This window comes from Myotis myotis, unplaced genomic scaffold, assembly GCF_014108235.1.
Source record: "Myotis myotis isolate mMyoMyo1 unplaced genomic scaffold, mMyoMyo1.p scaffold_m19_p_15, whole genome shotgun sequence".
Classification (NCBI taxonomy): domain Eukaryota; kingdom Metazoa; phylum Chordata; class Mammalia; order Chiroptera; family Vespertilionidae; genus Myotis; species Myotis myotis.
Genome location: NW_023416319.1, coordinates 33,044,978 through 33,060,310, shown reverse-complemented (window position 1 = coordinate 33,060,310; position 15,333 = coordinate 33,044,978). Strand labels below are relative to the sequence as shown.

The 15,333-nt window shown below is 38.7% G+C and overlaps 1 protein-coding gene across 1 annotated transcript in view; it reads left to right on the top strand.

Moving 5' to 3' along the window:
- Positions 1-15,333, top strand: part of SLC16A9 (solute carrier family 16 member 9) — a 64,306-nt gene that overhangs the window by 28,758 nt on the left and 20,215 nt on the right. Inside the window, exon 2 of the mRNA XM_036336806.1 lies at positions 2,926-3,156. Within this exon, the coding sequence (XP_036192699.1) occupies positions 2,961-3,156 (196 nt within the window). The 5' untranslated portion in view covers positions 2,926-2,960. The remainder of the gene's footprint in view (positions 1-2,925; positions 3,157-15,333) is intronic.

Below are 15,333 nucleotides of genomic sequence, written 5' to 3'. Positions count from 1 at the left end.
AACTACAGGAGAAAGGTATTACCCTGACAGAAAACAATAAATCACAAAATGGTATTTTTCACCATGCTCTATTGATACTACCTGTATCTCAAACTACGAAACAAATGTCAGAAGCTGTTAGCCAACACTTTATAAAAACTTGTCTTTCTAGTCAGAGTTGGTACACATGAGAGCTTTGTATTTTAAAGGTTTGCTCTCTAGACTATTTCCTGTGAGAAGAATTTCCCTGACTTCTTGTCCTATGTATTGAAATGTCACCCCAGGCAATGCAAGGTAAGGTAAGGCAAAGCAAGGCAAGAAAAGGTATTGGGTGGATAGAGGCATTTCTGTCTAGGTAGGTGCTAAAACTGGGAGGAAAGATATTCCTCCTCACCCTTTCACTCTCCCTCCTCCAAAAAATATTGGCTTTTTCATGATTCTATTGCTTTTTTGTCTATGTGAATGTGTACTTTTCCTAATGTTCCATAATTTGAAGATTTAAATGAAGGAGAATCTCAAATGCATTTTTTCCCATAACCTTTTAGTTTCATTAGATGTTTGATTATTGCTGTCATACATTATCTAGTTTAGGGAATTAAGACTCTTTTCTTTAAAAGGGATTCTGAACAAAAATTGCAAAGTATTAAATTCAGGAGAAGACCAGAATTATATTGTTTACTTTTATAATAAAGCAAGTACTGGAGGGAGTAAATTTCTGATGAAGGATTTTAATATTTGGAGTATTCTGTCTGCTAATACCATTATGTGGTCCGAGAGACTGGATTTTAGATGCTACCGTTTTGTGCACAAATTGTAACATCTTTCAGTTCTTAGTTATTAGATATTGAAATATTAAAATATTGAAGATTCAGTTACTAAATAGTCAAGTTGTTTATGCAAAGGCCTATGGCAGGTGGGGACATGATTTTTGCCTAGTGCTCTAAATGTCAAAGTGAAAGTATTTACTGAAGCTTAGGTAAATTGATGGGTGTAACTATGACTCTTTTAAGCTAGCCAAATGTCTCACCATCTAATTAAGGATGTGAATGAATGGATGATTGATATTCCTAATGCCTTTCTCTATTATCTGATGAAACCACAGCCAGGGCAATGGCTTGGCAAAATCTTTGAGCAAAGAAGACTCTGTTGACCTTGACTATAAACCTGGCATGGTGAAGAGACACAAGGAGGTGTAGATTAAGTGGGAGCAGGGAGGTCAGGCTTTGGACTTCCAAATGCATTGCCACATATATTATTTCAGAACTTAGAAAAAGAAGAAACATTTTCAAATTTTTAAAAAATTATCATTATGATACCAAAACTTAGTAAAAATTAAAAATAAAAATAGATAAATCTTACTTCTGAATTTAAAAATTCCCCTAAGTAGATTGATATAATCAAAATAGTGCATTAAACAAGGAAGATGTAATCCAATAATTCAAGGATAGCTTAATAGTAGAAAATACAGACATTATTACATTAAAAGTTATAAGGAAAAAATCATAATCATCTCCTTGGGTACTGGAAATGCAGTTGATAAAACATAGTAAGCATTCTTTATAACACTCAAAAATAGAAAAAAAATGAATGTTCATATAACTTGTGAAATAAACCTATCTTAGCCTCAGGGGCAGCACCTTGACATTTTAAGGTATTTCCACTAAAGTTAGAAACTAGACAAAGATATATACTCTTATTACTTGACATTATTTTGAGTGTCCCGTTCAATGCAGAGACAAAAGAAGGAAATCAGGAGTATAAAAGTTCAAAATAAGGAGGTAAAACTATCGGTTTGTAGATGAATATATAACTATATTTTATTAAGTGTTGTATATACATAAAAGAATCATCTAAAATGCAGGCAAGAGAATTTAGTAAGGTAGTAGGATTCAAAATTACCATACAGACATCAACAGATAAATCAAAGAAATAACCCCAATTATAATGTTAGTAAAAAGGATAAAATATCTAAAATAAAAATAAAAAGAAATGTTGGGGAAAACTTTAAACACTTAGAACACAAAAGTAGACTTGAACAAATGGAAATTAACACCATGTTCTTAGCTAGACTCAACATCATACAAAGTATTAATTTTCCTTAAATCGATATGCAAATTAACTTGAGTCCTCATGAAAACATCATCAGATATTTTTAGAGTCAGATTCAGAAATTTATATAAAAAAGTAAATAAACAAGAAGAGCCAAGGAAATACTGAAAAGCTATGCAATGATGGAGGGAGAGAGAGGAGGAACTTAGCCCCACTAGAACTTAAAATATATTTAAAATACTTTTTTTAAAGACTTGGTAATTAAATGAATGTGGTAATGGTGAGTGAATAGATAGATCAAAACCTATTCTTGCTAAGAATCTGCTTCCTGAGAACCCAAAGTGTAACAGTAAACCCAAATCAGTTATTTCAGTGGCTGGATGAGGCTGGAAATGTGGTGAATGGAGATAAAATTGGGAAGGAGACTTTTAACTCTATGCCTTTTTATAATTAAAAAAAAAATTGGAGCCACATGTATGTATTATTTAAATCATAAATTAAAACATTTCAGGTTCATTTTATATGCCAGTGATATTTTATGCTTTTCCACGTGTATTTTTTGTAAACGTCTTTTATGTTTCAGTTTAGAAGATATTTCCAAAATACTATGCCCCACCTCACTCTAAATATGCTTTTCTTTTTTTTTTTTTAAATATATTTTATTGATTTTTTACAGAGAGGAAGGGAGAGAGAGATAGAGAGTTAGAAACATCGATGAGAGAGAAACATCGATCAGCTGCCTCCTGCACATCTCCTACTGGGGATGTGCCCACAACCCAGGTACATGCCCTTGACTGGAATCGAACCTGGGACCTTTCAGTCCACAAGCCGACGCTCTATCCACTGAGCCAAACCGGTTTCGGCTAAATATGCTTTTCTTTTCTGTTTTTGTTTCAGACCCACAGAGGCGCACCTCCTGATCTCACCTTACGATGGAAATGAAGAAGTCACCTGATGGCGGATGGGGCTGGGTGATCGTGCTTGTCTCCTTCTTCACTCAGTTTCTGTGCTATGGGTCCCCGATAGCGGTGGGAGTCTTGTACTTAGAATGGCTGGATGCCTTTGGTGAAGGGAAAGGAAAAACAGCCTGGGTCGGATCCCTCGCAAGTGGAGTCGGCTTGCTTGCAAGTAAGTGGGTAAATGTATGCTTCTCCTGACTCATTAGTCATTTAATTACGTTTGCTGCATCATTAACACTGTGCAAGGCATAGTAGGCTATTTGTTTTTAAAGTATAACATGTTTTTCTTGCCTTCATTGAGATTATATAACCACTCTTAACCTGTAATAAGCTTGTGTGAAAACACAGAAATTCCATAGGATATTCATTCATTCATGTCTTTATTCATTTATTGGCTACTGTGTGCTAGACAGTGTGCTAGATGCTGAATATGAAAAGATGAAGAGCAAACACATCATTCTGTCCTTAAGAGGCTCACAGTCTTGTGAGAGACATACTTCCATGAGTAAGAATGATACAGGGAAATGAGGGCAGTGATTCAGGAAATGATTCAGGCAAGTCCACTGAATGCTGGTAGTCCTATTACATGTTTCATAATTATGCCTCTATTTCAGATACGCTGTGATCAAATCACATGTTCTACATTTGTATCACCTTTATAAGAAAAATTTTACATGGCAAAGGGCAGTCCCATCTCACAATGATGACGCTATTAAGGATTTTAATATAGCGTTTTTTAATAAGATATATGTGATATATTTTGTGTGACCTTCATATAATGTCTCCAAAAGTAATATTCTTGATAAACATTTATATCTGATATAATAGTGATTCATATAATCTTTACAGAGAAAATAGCAGAGGGGCTTTTATATTAATTTTAAGACTTAAAATCATATGGCACTTCAATTTCTGGTATAATAGTTTAAACTCTGCGGTAATATTTAGTGATTATCACTGTAACTTGTTGGCAAACTTACAGGTGTGCTAAACTGGTGACGTAGATTGGATCATTAGCCCCGGGGTATCTTCCTGTGTGCTGTGAACTTGATGTGATTTGTTGAGCAAATCACAATTTCTATTCTTACAGGGAAAATAAGGACATTTAATATAGAGATTTGTAAGGTATTTTTGAGCTCTAAAATAATTTGGAATGGAAATAAAATGCATTAGCCATTTCTTTTTTTGAAATGTTGTCTTTACTAAATCATAAAGGGGACTTCTTAAAACAAAACAAAATGAAACAAAAACAGTTGCTTACAATTGATGTTAAGTTAAAACTAAGACTTGCTCCTAATGACTATGTACAGTGAGTGACTGGTTATTAGACTTGATGGTTATTAGACTTATTGTGATGATCACTTTGTAAGGTATAAAATGTTGAATCACTATGTTGTGTACTTCATACTAATATAATATTGCATGCCATTTAATAATTAAAAATAAAGTAAAAAAATAAATACATCCAACTTAAAAAAACAAAAACAAGACCTGAAAAACAATGTTGGATCATCTGGCCATGTCGCATAAGATCATTAAACATAACCAAACAAATGAAAATTATACTGTCATTTTGAGCTCAAGATAAACAGTAAAAGTTTTCCCAAGATTTGTTTGAAAGGGTTTTTACCACCCTGAACATGCATGATCTTGTCTGAAAGGGTTTTTCAAAATGTGAATTGTTTGTAAAACTACAAAGTACAAGTGGACGATCATTTATATGTTAATATACGTATTAATTTTGAGAAAATGATCTAATGTGAAGGGGAGAGAATTTTTTAATGTTCTCCAGTTAGTCACCATTTTTATTAGCAGATATTAAGTTAAACAGAAATGTAGCTACCTTGCTGGTCAGAGCTGAGGCTGAGACTCTGAAAATGAAACTGCACTCTATCCTTTTTCTAAGTTAACTCTGTCACAAGGGCCAGGAGCAGCTCCTGTTACTTGTAGGCAAGGTTGGCTGCATAATTTGCAGGCCCCCGTGCAAAATGAAAATGCAGGGATCTTGTTAAAAAAAAATAAAGAAAACAATAGAACAGCAAATCATGGTGTGGCCTTGCTAAGAGCTAAGCCCTGTGTACTTGCATAGGTCACAAGCCCGTGAAGCCAGCCCTGCTTGAGGCTGGAGATAGAGAGTATCCCACCGAAGTTCAGAGGAGACAACAAGTACTGGTGTGGGGGGTGGGATGTTGGTCTTAAGTCAGAAACTACTTCAAGTCCTGGTTCTACCACTATTTAGCTGAGAGATCTTGTGCAAGTCACTTAACTTTCATGTCATTAACTAGGAGAGGAGGTACTTGGAGCAGGTAATTACAGCTTTTGAAGATGAGCATAGAATAAGGAGACCAAAGGATTAGACAATGAGGAAATGGTGGGAAAGAATGATGGCTGAAGAGCCACCCCTTAAGGGTGTGTGTGTGTGTGTATGTTGTATGTGTATGTGTGCACTTAATTGTTGTCCACTGAACATATGTGATGTTGGCTTCCCTTGGCTCTTCATAGCATAAATTAAAGGACAAATCCTGAAAACTTTGGTAATATAGAATTAGCAAGAGGGGTCTACAAGTATGTGCACCACATTAACCATTTACTTTTTTGAGAACTTTGTTCTACAGAGAAACAAACAGATCAATATCTTGGAAATGGGAAAAGTATCTCATGTTGGTGATTCAAATGATTGTCAGTGTTTCTTAACCAGGGGGATTGTTAGAATCACCTATAGAAAAATTTCAGCATATAATCACCTGGATTTGATCATTAGGCATTCTAAGTCAGTCAGTCTACACTGGGGCCCAGATATGTGAATTTTTAAAAGCCCCCAACGTGATTTTCAGTTGGGAGCTACGTTTAAGCCTCTCTATTTAGAATTTCTTGATGTATGATTTGCTTAGACATATTTATAAAGGGAACTATTGTATGTTTCTGCTTGATGTGGCACTGCTTCTGCCACATAAATCATGAAAAATAAATTATGTTCAATAGTTCTGTGTTTTTTTTGTGGGGTTTTGGTGAAAAACACACGTAAATGGGCATCTTTGCATTCTTTTTGATAAAAGATAATCTATACATATGTGCATATATATATATATGTATACACACACACACACATCTTTTTTATAAAAGATGGGCTTATAAAAAGTTGCTTTTTAAAAAAAAAATTTTAAATTGATTTCAGAGAGGAAGAGCGAGGGAAAGAGAGATAGAAGGATCGATGATGAGAGAGAATCATTGATTGGCTGCCTCCTGCACGCCTCCCACTGGGGATTAAGCCAGCAACTCAGTCATATGCCCTGACTGGGAATCAAACAGGTTACCTCCTGGTTCAGAGGTAGACACTTAATCACTGGGCCACAACAACCAGGCTACAGTTGCTCTTAAGTTCAGGAATATGTATGCATTACTGGAGTTTGTCCAAAAAGCCAATTTCCTACCCATCTGTGAGTGGTGTGGAGAGGGTGGTGGGCCCAGGAGTCTTCTTTTAACTAGTTCCCCAGATGATTCTGATATAGGCAGGTCATATCATATGTGAGAAAAATGTGTTATTTTCTTTCCTCAGTTTTGTCCAGAGAAGGCAGGGTAGGCGTCATCTTTGATTAGTTCTGTGATGTGACCTCTGGAACTTTACAATTGAGCAAGGCAACAGAGTAAGTACCATTGCCCAGCAGCATAGACATTCTATTCTTCATATACTTGTCCCTTAAGTTCACTAAGTGCCCTGTGTGCCTGGCTCAGTCCAGCCACTTTCACTTACTTGATCTTAGTTGATCCTAAAAACAACGCACTGAGATGGGCATTATTGTCCTCCAGGTTGAGTGACCTAGCCAATTTGAAACCCATTCTCTAAGAGAAAGTGGCACCTGAGCCCCAGTTTTCTAACCTGCTAAGCCTATTTCTTCATCTTTAAATGGGAGGTAATAAAAGTACCTACCTTATGTGCTTGTATGGTAAATGCTCAATAAATATTGCTTAGTAGGGAACCAGAGTTACCCACAATAAAATTATTTTCCTAAGCAGTCCCAAAGAATCTGTAAAAGAAAGGGTCCCTTCAGGATGAAAGACAAAGACATTTCTAGAGGGGTGAGCAGGAGGGAGAGCTAGAACTTTGTCAAGATTGTGCCTAAGCATCTGAAATTTAAAGGACCACCACTTGTCTCTGACAAACCTAGATTTGGACAGTAGTTGAGTAGCATATTAGAGCTATAAAAAAAAATGCAATTCTTAACTTTACAGTCTTCATAATCTTAATTCCTTCTCTTTGAAACTTGAGTAGTTGAGGAGAAAATACTTCTTCCTCTGACAAGATTTGTCTGTGCAGATTATCCTCAGGATGCATAAAGATGAGTACCAAAGAGCCTAAGTACCAAAGAGCCTACCTCTCTGAGTTGTATATTGATAACCAGCTCACCATCATTATACTCCCCCACAATCTCCTCTCCTCTGTGCTAGAAGGGATTAGTAGTCTCAAGGAAGAGACAGGAAAAAGAAAAGGTTACTGATAATTTGAGACATCCCAAATATCAAGGAGAATAGCAGGAACCAGACAATCTTTGGAGTTTTATAAGATAGGTGGGCCACACAGGAGGATGGGCTGTATAAGGTGGACGGTCAGGAAGAGGGCGGGCCATGCATAGTCCTCGTATGCACAAGTGTGGAGTCTTCATTGCAGATGATGCACTTTGGTTGAGTAAATTTGTCTGGAGAAGGAGAGATTGTGATGGTTGGGAGGTGTGATGGTCATTGTCAATTTGGCTAGGCCACATTCCCCAATTATTCAAACACTAATATAGGTGTTGCTGTGAAGGTATTTTGTAGGTATGCTCAAACTCCATAATCAGTTGACTTTTAAGAAAGGATGATTATCCCAGATAATCTGGCGGACTGATTCAATCTGTTGAAAGGCCTTAAGAGAAGAGATGAGCTTTTCCAAGTTAAGAAGTTCTGCCTGTGGGCTGTAGTTCAGCCTGTGCCAAGTTCTCACCCGCCCTTCCTTGCCTAGCCAGATCCCACAATTGCATAAGCCAATTCCTGGTGATAAACCTCTTAATATATAGGGTTGGTTTATAGTTGTGAGTACATGGAACACAGTTTATTCTTATATTATGATTTATAAATTATTATATTATTTTCCGTAAGAACAACTATAAACCTATTGTTGCCCCAACCTACATGTCTTCTTCTGGTTCTGTTTCTCTGGCTAAAACCTGAATGATACAGAAGGAATGAAAGGAAACTGAACTAGTTCAAGAAGGGTGGGACCATTTTTTAGACAATAGAGTTGCTGAAACAGCAGGGAGATCTTTTGTTTCTACAAAGCCCCTCAAATTGCAGAGTCAATAAATCTATCCCTAAATTAATCTAGTGCAGGGATGGAAACATCCGCCTGTGGGCCGTGTAAGGCCTGAGAAGTCATTTGGTCTGGCCCTGCCAAGGCAACCACAGGTGGGACTTGAAATTCAATAAATCTAGGAGCTTTTTTTCATGGCAACATAAATTTTTGTTAAGTGATTTATATTAAGCAGATGATGTTGTAAATGTACAAATGGCCGTTGGCAGAAAAAAGGTTCCCCACCTCTGTTAAGTGAGTCATTATGGCCCACAGGCTTGTTGAATGTGAGTGCTGGCTGGCAGAGCTGGGTGTGATCATATATATGTAGATTTTACTCCCAGAAACTGTTACCTCTTTCAAGCAGGACTGAAATTCTGCCTCCTACAAAGATTCTGTGTCAGTGGCCAGTTCACAGAGTATTAGGTAGTTCCAGGATTGGTGAGAAGAATGGCAGGGTTTAGTTAAGCTCTCCTCCATCCCTACATAATACTGTCAAACTAACCAACAGAGAAAGCAGTCAATACTGTACATAGAATCAAGGATTTGAGTGGATGCGGCTCCTTCGTGCCTTTCTCTTCCTCAGAGAGAGGATGAATTTAAAATTCTTGCTCTCAGGAGGTCACGGTTCGAGTCCCGGTCAGGACTCATGCCTGGCTTTCGGGCTCCAATCAGTGATTCTCTCTTATCTTTGATGTTTCTCTCTCCCTTCCTCTCTGAAATCAATAAAAAAAAAAATTTTTTTTAATAAAATAATAAAATTCCTGGTCTCAGCAGGAGGAAGGAGTGCTCTTTTGTTGGGTCCCCTGCTTTTTAGGAGGAAGGTAGGACTCTTGTGGGCCCAGTCTACTCAGCTAGGAAATCCTTGTTCCACTGCAGTCACAACCTGGTTACTGCTCTATTTTCTTTATCATTGTACCATTGTTGTAGGCAGCTAGAATGGCACTGGGTGTTAGACTGGTAGGGTCAGACCAGACCTGGGTTCAGCAACTTCAGTACTTGAGTTCTGGCTAGGAAAGAATTCAGAGCCAAGACTCAAACTATAAGAGAACATTTACTTAGAAATCACAGAGGTAGAAGAAGTAATTCATAGAAGAAATGGGCTGAGGAAACAAGTTATAGAGGCCAAGGAGGGCCCTTAGAGCTTGGGAGTGAGGAAGGTAATGGTAACACCCCTAAGGGGAGGGAGGGGGGAGGGAAAGGTGAGTGTGCCCTCAGGCGGGAGAGCCCACTGGGTACCCAGTCCTAAGAGTTTTATGGGTGGAGATTTTAGGGCAGGTCTCAGGGAAAGATCTTAATAGGATACTTATCAGCTTTCCAGGTGTGTCCTTTCAGGGTTGGTGTCTCCACTGATTGATTGGTCAGTGCCAGGGTTGGGGTGTCATTATTCAATGCAGCTGGTCCTGAGGTCAGCATGGGGTCGCTTGTCTAGTGCTGCTTTTCTGGTCCTGGAGCTGAAATACAACTGAGGCCGAATGTTATCTCTAGTGAGGAAAGGCCAGGGGTCCAAACAGCATGACGAGCCATATGCTAGAGGAGGGAAGGTCACCCTAGGGCAAGGTCCCACCCTACAGTTGTCCTTTGCTAGGCACCTGAGGCTTTCCATCCTGGTGACCTTCTGTACCTGGCCCATCGTCCTTGCTCTGCTCATGTCTGTCTAAGTGCCTCCCACACCACCGGCCTACATATGGCTTCAGTGAAGCAGGCCTGGCCATCTGACCAATTTTGGGACTCTGAAACTTTCTGGAAGAGAGAAGGGCATGGAAGTGAATTTATGTCCTGAAGGGAATAATTTCTTTCCCGAAACTATCTAATAATAATAATTACATATTGGAAAATCACATAACCAGACTTCATGGCTCAGTTCAAGACTTAGTTCCTTGGCCCCTGGTGATCTCCCTTTTTTGTAAACCCAAAACACATGATCTGGACCTTTCTTTTGGTGCTTATTGCCAATGACATTAGATTCTTATGTGTGTTTATTTTGTCTTTTGGTCTAAGTCCTGGATCAGAGAAAAGATGTCAGGTTTTCCTGTCGCATTGCTGTACATTAATAACAAACAATCAGAAGGATAAATGAAGAAAACAATCCCATTTACAACTGCATCAAAAAGTGTAAAATACCCAGGAATAAACTTAACCAAGGAGGTGAAAAACTTCTACTCTGAAACTGTAAGACATTGATGAAAGAAATTGAAAAGGACACTAATGGAAGAATATACCGTGCTCATGGTTTGGAAGAATTAATATGGTCAAAATGACCATATTACCCAAAGCAGTTTACAGATTAAAAGGAATTCCTATCAAAATACTAATGTCATTCTTTTCAGAATTAGAATAAATGTGGCCACAAAAGACCCCAAATAGCCAAAGAAATCTTGAGAAAGAGGAACAAAGTTGGAGGTATCACCTTCCCTGATCTCAAATTATACTTTGTAGTATATCAAATAATCAAAACAGGATAGTACTGGCACAAAAACAGACACACAGGTCAATGGAGCAGAAGAGAGAGCCCAGAAATAAACTCTTGCTTATATGGTCAACTAATCTATGACAAAGGAGGTAAAAATATGCACTGGAGTAATGACAGGCTCTTCAACAAGTGGTATTGGAAAACCTGGACAGGTACATGCAAAAAAGAAAACTGGACCACTCTCCAACAACATATACAAAAATAAACTCAAAATGGGTTAAAGACTTAAATGTAAAGCTTGAAACCATAAAACTCCTAGAAGAAAATAGGAAGTAAACTATCTAACATCACTCTGAGTAATATCTTTTTGGACATGTCCTTTGAGCAATGGAAACAAACAAACAAATAAATGTGACTACATCAAACTAAAGAGCTAATACACGTCAAAGGAAACCTTCAGCAACACAAAAAGGCAACCTTAATGCCTGGGAGAATATATTAACAAATTAAATATATCTGATAAGGAATTGATACCCAAAATATATAAGAAACTCAAACAACTCAATAACAAAAAATTAATCTGATTGAAAAATGGGCAGAGGACATGAAAAAAAACATTTCTCTAAAGAAGACATACAGATGGCTACCAGACATATGAAAAGATGCTCAACATTACTAACCATTAAGGAAATGCTAATCAAAACCACAATGAGATACCATCCCACACTAGTCAGAATGGCTATTATAAAAAAGTCAACAAATAACATGTTGGTGAGGATGTGGAGAAAAAAGAATCCTTGTACTGTTGGTGGGACTGCAAACTGGTATAGCCCTTGTGGAAAACAGTATGGAGATTCTTCAAAAACTATGACTCAGAAATTCCACTTCCTGGTATTTATCAAAATAAAATGAACACAATCATTTGAAAAGATATATGTACCCCTATGCTCATTGCAGCGTTGTTTACAATAACCAAGATATGAAAGCAACCCAGGTGTCCAATGATAGATGAATGGATAAAGAAAATGTCACACACACACACACACACACACACACACACACACACACACACTGGAATATTATGCAGCAATGGAAAAGAATGAAATCTTGCCATTTGTGACAACATGGATGGACCTACAGGGTATTGTGCTAAGTAAAATAAGTCAGACAGAGAAAGACAAATACCATATGGTTTCACTTACATGTGGAATCAGAAAACAAACAAATAAAACAAAAAGATATTCATAGAAACAGAGACCAAAGGGATGGTTACTAGAAGGGAGAGGTTGAGGGAGAGGTGAAAGGGGAAGGGAAATATAGACAACAATATTGTAATAAGTGTACATGGTGACAGATGATTACCAGAATTAGTGGAGTGATCAGATTTTAAGGTTTAAAAATGTTAAATCACTGTATTATACATCTGAAACTAATATAACCAATATAAGATTGTATACCAACTACACTTAAATAAAAATAAATTTTTGAAAAAGATGTCAGCTTTTCTCTAAGTAAGCAGCAGGTGGCAGTGTGGAAATAGAAAATTTTTTTAAAGCAGTTTTCAAATTGCCATTTTCATCTGTCAAAGAATTTCTAATCATTTTTTCCTTAAGCTTAATTTTTTCAAAGATTCATGTGTTAGGCAAAAGTGATTTAAGAATTTATTACATAATTGACAATAAAGTATGTACTTTATAAAACAGAGGGTTTGGTTGAAAATTACACCTTCATCCCCACCCCCAGCTTCCCAGACTCTGGATTTCCTTGTGGAATTAATAACATGCATTAAGGAACATAGATTTGAAGTCCTACTTTGAGGATGAAACAGGAAACTTTTTAATTATGCCAGTAATAATATCTGTGTTTTGATTCCATCGTGCTTATTACATTTGTAAACACTGACTCTCAATGTAAATGCTATTTGTTAAACAACAGAGAAAGGCCATGCCCTTATGGTGTCAGACAACCATTTATGAGATTTGAATCTTAAAATCATGAAGTATCTAAGTATTTCTCATTGGGTATACAGACAGCTCAACTATTAGGAAAGTTTGGTATTTCAAATGAATTTTTTCTTTTAAAACATGGGCACAGAATATTCCCCTCTGTGTGTCATATAAATATTTCAGTGTATTCTGTTCTGGCCCACACTGGAGAGGACCTGAAATGGCAGGGGTCAGTTCATGATCAGGGAGGAGTGTGAAAGAGTCACAGGTATTGAGAGCTAAGTGCTATCTCAGTGGTCATAACCTCGTCTTAAATTAAATGTGCACTTAAGCCATTCTCTGGTACAGCAGCTCTCCCTTATCTGCAGTGGATATACTAGTATTCCACGGGGTGCCTGAAACCGTGAATAAGTATCCAGCCCTATATAAGCCATGCTTGTTTTTTTATACATCCATACTTACGATAAAGTTTAATTTATAAATTAGGCACAGTAAAAGATAACAATAACTAATACTAAAATAGAGCGATTATCACAATATTCTTTATGTGAATGGCGTTGGGGCCATTATTAGGAAAATAAGGGTTATTTGAACACAAGTACTGTGATACTGAGACAGTCAATCTGATAACCAAGAGGGTTACTGAGTGACTAATGGATGGATAGCATATACAGTGTGGATACGCTGGACAAAAGATTAATTCAGCTCCTGGACGGGACAAAGTGGATGGCTAGAGATTTCATTATATGTTGCTCAGAATGGCACACAACTTAAAATTATGAATTGTTTATTTCTGGAATTTTCCTTTTAATGTTTGCAAACCACAATTGACTGAGGGTAACCAAAACCAGGGAAAGGGAAACCATGGATAAGGGTGACTACTGTAATTGGCAAGAATGCTGGGCTTGGGGTCTTTGGATTCTGGCTCTACCACTTACTAACAATAAGGCTGTGGGTAGATTTCACCATTTCTCCTTTTGACATTTCTTAAGACTTTTTTTTTTATTGAAATAAAAAATACATACAGAAAAGTGTATATATCATGAGAGTATAGCCCAGTGAAATTTTCATAAGCTCAACACACCATGAAATGAGCACATTTACATCCTTCCATGTAAATGAGACTATTGGGCTAAATAACTTAATATCCTTTTATTTCTAACTAGAGGCCTAGTGCACAAATTCCTACACAGGTGGGGTCCCTTGGGGTGGCCTGCGGAGATTGGGCCCCAGCTCGCGCCCCCAGCCTCGCAGCTCTGCATCCCAGCCTGGACCCCCGCCTAGCACCTTGCCTTGGCCTGACGCCACCCCCTCACCTGCTCCAACATCTCCCCTGCAGGGTGATGGATCAAGGCCGGGCCCCCTGCCCGGCTCCCTCAGCGCCCGAACCCCACCGCTGCCGCTGTTTGCCATCTGCAGGGCGATCGGTGGGGCGATTGGGCCCCCGCTCGCACCCGCCTTGGCCTGGCGCCTCCCACTCACCTGCTCCAACATCCTGCAGCTGTCCCACTCTCGTCAGGGACCATTGGGGCGGCAGCACCTCCACTGCTGCCCACTGCCAGCACTACATCACCAACGCCCACCATGTTCCCCGCTGCCCCCTGGTGGTCAGCGCACATCATAGCAAGTGGTCAAACGACCGCCCAGGGGGACAATTTGCATATTATATAGGGTATGCTAATCTCTGTAGTTGTAGGTACATTCCAGATACAGTGCTGGTGGGGAGGAATTTCACTTAATGCTATTCCGTGAGAAGTTGCCCACCTATACATAGAACAGATCCAGGTAATGGTCACTTTTGCCTGTCGGTCAACAGTGTGCTGCCTTCCCCAGATTCCAGGTTACGCATGGAATGTAGGACAGTGGAACAGACCGACCCATCCCTGGATGGGTAGGGTGCTTTTCCATTTGGCCAGAATATTCTCTAGGAAGAGAATAACTACTTCAACCCCACCTCTTCCCTCCACAGGGTTGCAATTGCTTGGATTCAATCATTCAACACATCCATCTTCATCATCAATTATACGACAGGCCTTGTGCTGGAAAGAAGCTCTGGATAGGAAAGGTGCCTGGGACATGCAGGAGCCCAAAATCCTCAGAATATGAGGGTTAAGACCAGGGTCGCAGGAGTCAGACTAACTGGGTTTTTACTCTGTTTCTATTCTGTGGCGCTGCTGTTGCCACTGGCATCACTGAAGAATGAGCACTGATTGGGCACTTCCTTGTCCCAGGCCTTGTGATCAGCGTTACACCTGCGCTCTTATTTGTTCTCCTAGGAAACGCTATGAGGTGGCCTCAATTTCAGATGAAGAAACTGAGGCACAAAGAGATCAAATAAGTTGCCTGAGATCAAAGAGCCAGCAGGTAGTAGTGCTCAAATTCGAAGAAAGTCTCGCTCAGAACCCCCCACTTAACTATGTGACCTCACCCCCATCCTGACATGTGAATTTCCTTGTCAACAGAAATGAGGGTAACAATAGTATCTACCTCCCAGGGTTGCAGTAAGATGAAAATGAAAGGAGGTTGTTTATGTGAAGTATGCAGTGTCCAGCACATTGTATACACACTGGAGATGCTTATTATTATTTTAGTGTTGTTATTTTATGATGCAAAGAATCATTTTATACTTAGAGTGGGGTGGGTAATATGATTGTGAAAAGGAGA